Source organism: Electrophorus electricus, chromosome 7, assembly GCF_013358815.1.
Source record: "Electrophorus electricus isolate fEleEle1 chromosome 7, fEleEle1.pri, whole genome shotgun sequence".
In the NCBI taxonomy this organism is placed as follows: domain Eukaryota; kingdom Metazoa; phylum Chordata; class Actinopteri; order Gymnotiformes; family Gymnotidae; genus Electrophorus; species Electrophorus electricus.
The window spans coordinates 23,108,870-23,119,764 of record NC_049541.1 but is presented as its reverse complement, the minus strand read 5'-3'; the positions used below and the strand labels follow the sequence as shown (position 1 = coordinate 23,119,764).

The following is a 10,895-nucleotide window of genomic DNA, read 5'->3' as shown; positions in this document are numbered from 1 at the left end:
GTGGTTTATAATTTCAGGCAAAAATGTCTTCATTTTGACTGAACTAGCTGAATCATTACAATCTTGAAGACAGCAAGCTCAACAACCCTCCATAAAAACATAGAGAATACACCTATTGTTCTCATGCCTTGGTAAAGTGTGTGTGTGTACTGTACCTGCTTACTTTACTTGTGGCAAGGACGAGATCCGTTAATTACGTTAGTGACAGCCTAATAGCAGAAGACGGTGGATTAATAGCGGGGACGGTGGATTTTACAAGAGACTAGATACATCTTGCACTGCATGTGTCTGTGTGTGTGCTAGTAAACAATTTCAATCCCTGCACTGAAACAGTATGCCCAGGAGGAGAGAGTGAAACCCTAACACGGCACACACTCTCACCACACCGCTGTGGTTGGTGTCTGTGCTGGTGCCTGTTTTCCTGCGGCTGATTTCTGCGTTGCTAGGGTGGTGGTGTCTCTCGGCTGGGGCAGGTGATAGCAGTCATGTAGCGTGCTGCAGGGTTGTTAGGTACCTACATCAAAACTGCACCATATCAAGGCCTAAGACCATGGAATGAATTAAATGTGCATCAATCACGAACATATCATAATAGTGTCCGAATTGGACATTATCTTGACCTTACCACCAAAGTCAAACCACATATATGCCTATAAAACATTAGGAACGTGTTTATTTAACCAGCCGTTTCACGTTCCATAACACACTATATAAGACAAGCCTCTGGTTAATGTTTATCCCCACGTAATATTTATCACAAGTGTGTACATCTTGTCTGCACAAAATTAATCAGTGCCATTTTTTTTTTTTAAATGTCACCAAAAGCAAGTGTCTACAGGAGGCCCCGCCCCTAGGCCGCGTCCCTGGCTGTGCTCACCTCGATCTTGGTGCGGTAAAGTACAAGGCGGTGGAGGCGTGCGAGTTTGGCGATGTGGCTGAAAGCCTGTGGGTGGAGGCGGTCGCACGAAGACAGGTCCAGCTCCCGCAGGCCTGCACACGTCTGCGCTACAACCTCCAGAGATGCCTCATTCAGGAAGTGGCAACAGGAGAGCTTGAGACACACCAGACTCGTGCCACACGCCCTGATGAAGCTGGGAGAGGATAACGCACACGCTGAGAGCATAGCGCTCCAGCACCACTACTGCAGGTGCAGACCCAGTAAGGTTTACACTCAGCAAGCTAACTCTGCTGAGAATTGGATGGGTTTCCTGTGGTATTTTATAAACTAATGTAAAATTACAAGTTTTCATACTGTTAATTCAACCAACCCTAGTAGTTGGTTCACCCCAATGAAGGTTCGGTACAGGCCGGCCGGCAGGATGGTGGGAGCCCCTGGCGTGTGCGGCCCCTGGCCCCTGGCGTGAGCCCAGCGCTCACCTGCAGAAGCCTGTGGTGGTGACGGCCCCTCTGTTGCCTGTCCAGGACATGTTGATCCTCTGCAGGAGTGTGCAGCGCGGCTGCAGGTGGGCCAGGGCTGCGTCGCCCAGCCGCGGCCAGTATGGCTGCAGGCTGAGCTGCACGTACTGCAGCGGGTCGTAGCAGTGCTGCTGCAGGAGCTTACAGGTCTGAGCCAGACGACACAGGTCAGGCACAGTCAGGTGACTCACAATCAGCTGGATAAGCTGAGAGTGGGTGGAAGGAGAGAGAGGGAGAGGCAGAAAGAGGAGAAAGAAAATGAAAGAGAGAAAGAAAAAGGAAAGAAGAAGAAGAGTAAATGCATATCAGGGAGAAGATTAGGGGTCATGGGAGAACAGGGGCAAGAGGAGAACAGAACCTCTTCCCGACTAGCCCTGTAAACCAGACAATAACAGCGTTAAAACACTGGAGCTTATTATGACAGAGAAATCAGAGGGTGCTGGAAAGTACACATATGAGAAAGCTGCAGCTGCACTGTTTACGTTCTGTACATGTGCTTGTGTGTGTGTTCTCAGGACAAGCGCAAGTGTGTTCAACTGGGTATCAGCTAGCAGATAATGCCGGTATACCATATCAGACACACACACACACCTAAGTCAGCTTCAGTGACATGCTGATGGAACTGTGGTTTGGCAAGAAGATCTGAGCTGTGCTAGCTCTACACATCATACTGGTATTTCAAAATTACTCCCTCATAAAGTGACACATGCTAATTATCTGAAAATGACTATAAACATGCCGGCTGAAGGATCCAAGCCGAAGCCTGAGGCGAAGGGTCCTACACTCATGCCAAAAGCTTCCTTCTGAAGCCCCACAGCTGCAGCCTGATATCCATGTCATCTCTCTCTGTGTCTTCAGTCTGACTTGGAGATGCGTTACATGGCATTCACACTGTACGGGAGATCCGTGGCCAGACCATAGGTTGGGCAATAGTGCATAGAGTGATCATTTGACCATGTACCCCTAATCTGTAGCTGTTATAGCTGCATGCATATAGTTTGTTCATCATTATCATAGTACAGGCTGCATAGTACAAGTCTGCAATGTTCTTACTGGGTGCAGATTTGATGAACCCTAAAGAACCTGCTTTTAAAAAATGGCAGGTGATGTATGAATATTCTGTGTATGTATATATAAATGCATAATAACTGAAGGTACAGGGCACAGGTATAGTCAAGTGGGAGGCAGCTGGTGGATTACAACTTACACTTGACTGTAAAATGCATGGCAACCTTTTAGGTATAGAGTAGTTATAACTAATAAAGTTATCCTTTAGCTTATATATTCATTTTACATTGGGGCTTGTATATGGTTAGATTTTCTTTTTATGGGAGTCTGTCTTGGGGTTAAAGCCCACCCGATTCTGGCTTTTATGTGTTAACCCATACTGAGGCATGTGACTTAAAATCACACACGTAACATATTTACATTTACAGCATTTAGCTGACGCTTTTATCCAAAGCGACTTACAATTATGACCGAATACAACTTGAGCAACCGAGGGAGAAGGGCCTTGCTTAGGGGCCCAACAGTGGCAACCTGGCGGTGGCAGGCAACTGACTGGCAAGCTTCCGATTACAAGTCAAGCACCTTAACCACTCTAGCGCATTCACTTCTACCATAGCTCCTGTGTGAGGCTACAGCCTCCTCATATGAGAGCTTGTGTGGCAAACTATATTTACCTCATAGGGTAGCTTGTCGAAGTAGCCATTGCCCAGATTGTGCCTGGCGGCTGGTCTGCAGCACAGGGCTCCTGACTCACTGAGCTCCTCCTCACTGTCACTCAGGTCACTCATGTCTATGATGGGCATCTTGTAAAGAGCCAGGATGGGGCGTTCCCGCACCCCCCGTAGGATGACAGCATCCATCTCGGTGTAGTACTCCAGCACAGAGCTGTTCACCTCCAGCCGCAGCAGGTTGGTGCTGAAGTTGATTGGCCGGATGGTGGGAGAGAACTGACGGGCGTGCGGGCTTGGCGCTTTTGTGGGTTCGTCGGCCCACAACACCTCCCACCTGCACACGTGCAGCCATGCACACACACACACCCAAACACATGCATACCAACTCATCAAAGCAGAAATACAGCAACAGAAAACTGAAAGCATGATGGGGGTTAAACATCAGCACAGGAAACACCATGGTCGTTCCAACATTTACAGTCAAAACATTGTGACAAGCAACAATTAACAGGCTAAAACAGACTATTCCAAGTATCCAGAAAAGAGAGAATGTACTATAACAAAACTGTACCTATAAGAAAGACCACTGCATCCCTTACGATGTGCTCTCACATCAAGTCTAGCCATCATCAACACCACTAAATGCGTCATACCGCATATGCGCTGTGAGAGAGAAAGTCATGGCCATGTTGAGCTTAGGCCTGTGGTTACTACCTGATGTCCACAGGCAGGTTCTGGGAGAAGGGGTTGAGTGAACAGGCCAGGATGCGCACAATGGCGCCAGGATGGTAGGTCTCCAGCACCTCCACAGCTGTGGGGTAGACTGGCTCCTCGAAGGCCAGTTCCAGGTAATCCCGACTGTGGAAGGAACGAGGTGTGCGGCGGAACGGGGCAGTCGCGCTGGCACACTGCTCCCACCAGCGGCCGTAGGTGCGGAACACTGCCGTCTGGGTGAAGTCGCCCGAGCTGGGGTAGACGTTGGGCACGCCGGCCAGGTTCCACATGGTGTAGGACATGCTGTTCTCGCTGCCGTAGTGTGAGCTGAAGTCCAGCACCTCCTTGGCGTACTGCTCCACCTCCACAGTGACGGGAAGGGCAGCACGCTGGCCAAGTTCAACGGCTCGACGGCTGCCCAGGGCCTCACCCCGTGAGCCACTCCTGCACCGCCGCCGCAGACAGATATAGTAAAACATGCTGAGAAGGGTTAGCATAGGGAACATAGGAGCTGAAGACTGGCTTGGGTCAGACAGCGTCCCCTGCTGTACAGTACGGTGAGGGGGACTCTATATTGCGTCGGCTACAGGTCGAGCTGCATGCATGACCTGCGAGGTTATAGAGAAAGAGCAAGAGGACATAGATGGGTAAAACAGCACAACACTACGAACAGAAGGGGGTGGGGGCGTCTGCTCAGGATCACCTATATGTGCTGCCACATATAGCTATACCACTCACTTTTTGACTTGTCGGGTGACAGGCCTACAGCATACACAAAGACTGCATGACCATATATCACCATTAAATCTGTATCATCAAATAGTATTTAAAAAAAAAAAAAGTCATGAGAGCCTATCAGTTCTAAGAATATTATGTAGTGTCCACGTCCAGGTAACCAAGAGCAAATAGTACATAAATAGAACTATTTGTCTGGTTAACTTGCAAGCTAGTTAGTTTGTGAGGTTGTGGTTTAGCTAGCTAGATATGTGGCAATGCATTTAGATGATTTCACTAACTTACACGATCTAGTTAGTTAGCTTATGGCTAATTTTCGTTAATTATTAATTTAGCTGACGTTAGCTAGTTCAGCACACTGAGTAATATGTTAGCTAGCTAGCTGTCACGTTGTAACTATAGACAGGACTAATGGATAATGTGAAACACCATGGTGGCATAAATTACATGGAGATTAGCTAGCTAGCGAGCTATAGTTTAAAAAAACTTTTCTGGCCAGTTATCTTGCTAGTTAAGTAGCTAAATGTAATTTGCAAACGCACATTTACTTTGTTGATGTAACCATGTATATTGCGGTAAGGTGTAACGTTGGATATAGCTGGCTAGCTTGTTTGCTAGTTAGCTAGCTAGTTATCATAGTTAGGCTATCGATAGTTAGACCGATAGTTAGACAGCCAACTAAAACATCACTGGCAGAATAACAAGACTATTTGTGACTGTAAGCTGCCTATTTATGTACGTTATTTAGCTAAGTAGCATATCTAGGACATCAAATATCTACGTTAGCTAGCTAGCTAAGCAGTGATGATAATGGAGAGGAGAAATGTGCTGTCAATCAACAGAACAAAAACCACAGTAACATATCTACTCTTGCGAATGCGACTAACCCAACACAATTTAAAGAAGCAACATGAAAACTTACAACGGATCAAACAACGAACGTGAATTGGGAAAAGGTCCTCCGTACATTTGTAGAATAGCTAGCTAGCTTATCTTCCAACAAGCAAACCCTACTCACAGGCTTGTCTGTTTACGTCGGATATCAACATCCGGTAAACTTTTTCTCGTAATGCATAGTGGACGTTGTAGTTTATATCAATATGTAAAATACAGCGTAAATAGATTCTTTTTGTAATATGTTTTGTTTTGCTTTAATAACAGACCTGCGTGACATTTGCTTTGCATAGGGAAGACAAGGCATATTAAAAATACCTCAAGCTGATAACCTATAATATATCTTAACAGAGTCAATTTGTATGTGTGGGTTTTCATAAGGCTCTAATGAAAATCCCTCGTCCACCCTTTTCCAAGCCCTCTTCACACATACAATATTATTTTCTACACACATATAAATATATATTTTCTGTCACATGTCTATTCTCTGACTAATAAAGCTTAATGTCTTAATGAGTTGGAACATCAGATGCCAGGAAGAGAGACATTGTTTAATGTGCTGAATAAAACATTTGTCCACTAGAATTAACTGAGAATGTGGTAATTGTGACATTTATATTCCCATAAATGGGTGTTCCCTTATGACCTGCCCGTCCGTCTCTCCATGGAGGGAGCTCGCGGGCCAGGCAGGATTCCACGGAACTCATGCAGACGGCTGTCCATCATGGGCACACTCCGGGCGCGGAGCTTTGAAGAGAGAAACAGATCTTGGCTGGCATTTGCAGCGATGAATGACTTGTCCAGCCACTTTCTTTCTCTGATGAATTGAGGTTCCATTGTCATACAAAGAGCAGCGGGTCTCCGCGGAAACCTCACCAACCTAGCATGAGCCAAGCGCTCATTAGCAGATGATCTGGGAGGAGAACAGAAGAGGATAATTGCCTTGAATGAGAGCTCTTTCACTAAACCTATCGCTCTTTCCCTAGCAAAAATGACGCAATCCCATTCTCACCACAAAGGCTTTTGTACACCATGAATGTCTAATTTTCATAAGTATTGAATAACTTAATATTATTTTAGGGTTTTTGTTTGTCTGTTTGTTTTTAGTATAAATCCTTTTACACCTGTGGCACTATAAACTAAACAAAGGAACTGGCAACATATCAACCCAGAAAGTGGTGGAAGACAGCACCATGGAGCTTTATCATGCTCTCTTCAGAATTATGTACTTGTGTTATGTGATCTCCATATTGACATTATATAAACCACAGACCCCTAGGCAGTTAACCAGCACCTCAATTCTGCTGTAAATCTCCAGGTTTCCCCCATCCTTCCATTATCTTGCTATGTGGACACCATGCCTCACTCCATTCTAAATCAGTAGAAAGTAGTGAATCTACCAGATTTGACCAGTTTAAGAGTGATTACATTTAAGTACATCAGGGAGAGACACTAAGAACATCTCACAATTCAGTGTTTGGGGAAAATGCTTTTACATTGTTCTATAACAGTGTTCAGCGAAGAAGTGAACCTTTGGCTGCTCGTGAGAGCAGCCCCACCACGTACCAGCGCAAGTCTGGGAGAGAAGGAGATGGATGAGATGTAGAATCATCTGGAAAGAAGAAAATGCTGGATGATCGGGGTGGCGTGATGGAGGCTGCCTATGTGGTGAGCAGGCTGGGAAATGACGGCAGGTCTGGACAGGAGGAAGAACGTGAAGGGGAAGGCATGTGGCGCACCAGGGGGAAGCGGAGGATGGAGGCCGGACCAGCAGCACAGGCAGAGCCGTGACTGACAGCGTCATCGTCTGTCAGCGCCAGCAGACATCGCTGATGCGCTTCCTGTCTTCTGTCAGGCGTCCTGTCTTCTGCCAGCCCACTGTATCTCACGCACGCACACACACACACACACACACACACACACAGAGTCCTGTTCTCCCTCACCCAGCTGTCAAAGGAAACACATGATTCTGACTCTACTCCTAGATGGCTGTACTCCTAGAAGGAAAAGAACACATAGAGGCAGAGAGAGAGAGACAACAGAGAGGCAGAGAGACAGAGAAAGAGAGATAATGCGAGAAGGGACCAAAATCAAACACAGATCATTTCCACCGTTATAGAGAGGGTATAACTTGTTCAGGGGTCTCTCTGTAATACTTTTGGGAAGCTCATCCCAGATTTGTGCATCAGGCCCATTATGGAGCTTCCATTAGGGATCTCATTATGAAGTATGTCATTAACTTAAATTAAGTGTAACCTCATAAACAAGTTACATTTACTTACACACTCTGAAGACCGCTGCAGGGATTGGTTTTATTCATGTATAGTAGACTTGAATATATTACAAGTTAATAGATGAGGGAACTCTATGGAATAAAAACATTTCCTGAATGAAACACTGACAAAGGCTTTATTTTCCTTGCAAAATATCCTAGTTCCAGGATGAAAATGACATTTGATTGAAAACTTCAATGGTACTTGTGAAACCAGACCACAATGCTTCCATGGCATCAGCCTGTGGTGGGTGTATATTAAAGGGCTGTGGCTGTATTCATGCTCCTGGGGGGCAGAAGGGCAGGTCATTAAATACTGATTGCTCCCTTTTGTTCTCAGCCCCGACTTGAGCCATACATTCATAGTCAAATAATAAACACCAGTGTTTTGACTCATAGTCAAATAATAAACAGGGGTAAATAATGTGCTGCTATGGCCGTGGAAAAGAAAAGAGTCCTATTACCTTTTTTCCATAAACAGCTTACCTGTTTTTAATTACCTATAAACCACTATTCATAATTATTCATAATTCATCTGGAGTTACCGCCTATCAGAATGATATTTGATTACTTGCGCTTTCTCACTATTGACTTAATTTTAAAAACTCGCCAGAGCTCACTGCCTAAAGAGCAGTTGAAATATTTTGTGTTGATTACCAAACTTCTTTGCCTTTTGTCTAAATGACAGAATCTGCAAATATAATTGGCGCAGAGAGGAATGCAGGAGGATAGCATGGAGGACACAGGGTATCCGCACGGCATTGTGTCTTCGGTCTGTCCTCCAGCCCAACTGTTTCTCTAATTGGTTTCAGGAAGGAACTCATAACCTTGATCTTTCCCCTAGATACAAGATTTATCTTTTTCATAAAACTCATGCAAATTCCAAGCCTGGCTAAGGAAGAATGGGAAAAAATAGAACAACATTATTTAATTCCATAGCATTTCTGATTAGAGAAAAATAATTAATTACCTAGTTTTTGAGTGTTTCTGATATGACGAGGATTTAGTGACCCTGGATCTTTGTTACTAATGTCCTCTTTTTTTGTCCCATTTTCAAATAATAGTATTATCAACTACAATATTTAAAAAAAAAATATCTGTGCAAAGTGGGTGTAATTAAGTAAAAAGAACATGTAAAGCTCTGCCTAGTGGGGTTCCAAACAGAACAATCGCAGAGTAGTGTAGTTCCAGAGTAGTGTCATCTCAGAGCTGTGTAATCTCATACTAGTGTAGTCTCAGAGTACGGTAAAGTCAGTGTATTCTCAGACCAACGTGGGTGCAGTACAGGGAAAACCACACCATCTTACTGCCTCGGGAGGTGCCCAGGACATTTCTACAAAAACATCGTGGGGGGGGGGGAGTTTGCTGAAATGAACTTATGTACTTCTTGCTGTTCCTCAAAGGCTGCAAGGTCAAGCTGTAACCTTGTCCTTCCACACCCTGAATGCAGTTTGGTTCCATGCCTTTGAGTGAACTCAAGATCTGACACCACTACTGGCTGTGAAACTGGGACACTTCCTTACATTTGCTCATTGGCTTTATCTTCTTTACTGTAATATGAAGGGTTAATTCAGGACCAGTGTTGAGTTCTTCCTGCCCCAGTGGAGCTGCGGTTACTCCCCTCCCCCTGCCCACCACCCTGGCACTTTCCTGGAGAATTTATTCAAATATTTTGACATTTTGCTGCTGCTCACTCTCAGAGCCGGAATGATTTGGGACAGATGGGGACGGTCTCTGTGTGAGGAGTTCCAACAGCATGGGCACTGCTCATCAAAGCATGGCTCTGTCTGTCCACACTAACACACTCCCTCTCACATACATTTTGTCTACAAGTACACTTTCTCTCTCTCATACAAACACATTTTTACATATACAAACTCTCTCTTACAGAAACACACTGTCCCTCTGCCAAAAATGTTCTCTCTCACACACAGAAGTGCCCTCATGCTCACACACATTTTCTACTACATATATAACTATTTCCCATATAAATAATGCTCTCTCTCTCTCTCACACACACACACACACACACACACACACACACACACACACACACACACACACACACACACACACACACACACACACACACACAATCTCTCCTTGTCATATTTATTCACTTTTAAAAATCTCTTTTCAATGGCAAACATCGCATTGGAGTATTGGAGTAGGGCAGACTAGACTAGAGTGTAAAGTTAAACAGCACTTTACATTTAAACAACATTATGCATTTCAGTCTTGCCTGCGTACACTTACCTTTGCTCACACAAAGCATCCCGCAATAACAGATGTTTATCTGGCCGTCTTTTCCAGCCAAAATATTTTTCTCCAGCTACTGAGTCCAGCCTTTGGTGAATTTAATGTCTATGATTTCACTTCAAGTCCACCAGGGTGCATCCATACTGGGTGGAGCAAGACTGAGCGGAGCAGGAAGGGACAGAACAAGACTGGCCGTGGTGATAGAAGGGCAGGCATTTGAATAAAGCTCCATCCATTAGCGCTATGAGAAGAGCACAGGGCATCCCATCTCTAAGTAGCTTCAGACCCAAAGCAACACAATAATTAGGGCACATAGAGCATCCGTCACCTCCAGCCTTGCTGGGGAGCAGCCCGTCAGAGAAGCCTGAAGAGCCCTGATAACACCACAGTTTCCTAGTTAACAGCGACATAACATAAGCCTCTCCATCATCTGCTATGGCTCTTCCACCTGCCTCACTCTGGCTACATGCTGCACGGTACAGGGTGGTGTCATAGCCATGCTCGTTAGCTGGACTGTGCTCAGTTTGTGGCTGGACAGGTTGTGAAGAGAACCACTGGCTAACATTTGATTATCGTTGCTCTAATGGTTTTGTAAACCAGCTTTTCGAAGTTTGTTTTGAAAAAGTCCTAAAATAGAATTAACAAGAAACCTTTTGGGAGGCCAAATCCTTCTTCCTAAACAGTTCATTAAAAATGTAGAACAGGAATTTACCTTTAGTTCGTGGCAATGTTTAAAGACTCTTGGCTTCTATGCTACACATGGCACTGCTTATCCTCCACAGTCATAGGTCTGCGTTCAGTGTTATAGCACCACTGGATCTTTACATTGGTTTGACGCAGCCTGTGCTAGCCTGTATACAGATCCAGAATCCTGAATAAAATGTCTTAATCACTAATGCTTAATGAAGAGGCAATCATAGTAGGTT

At 44.9% G+C, this 10,895-nt stretch overlaps 1 protein-coding gene across 2 annotated transcripts in view; it reads right to left on the bottom strand.

The window, feature by feature from the left end:
• fbxl4 (F-box and leucine-rich repeat protein 4) overlaps window positions 1-5,570 on the bottom strand; it is an 8,388-nt gene extending 2,818 nt beyond the window's left edge. Inside the window, exons 1-5 of one of the 2 annotated variants that reach the window (XM_035528326.1) lie at window positions 5,467-5,570; window positions 3,810-4,253; window positions 3,099-3,429; window positions 1,378-1,622; window positions 878-1,091 (exon numbers count right to left, since the gene is read on the bottom strand). In XM_035528326.1, coding sequence (XP_035384219.1) covers window positions 878-1,091; window positions 1,378-1,622; window positions 3,099-3,429; window positions 3,810-4,253; window positions 5,467-5,513 — 1,281 coding nt within the window. In that variant the 5' untranslated portion in view covers window positions 5,514-5,570. Of the gene's footprint in view, window positions 1-877; window positions 1,092-1,377; window positions 1,623-3,098; window positions 3,430-3,809; window positions 4,418-5,466 lie in introns of both variants that reach the window. The other variant, XM_035528325.1, reaches the window with a different exon arrangement.
• Window positions 5,571-10,895: the final 5,325 nt, after the last annotated feature.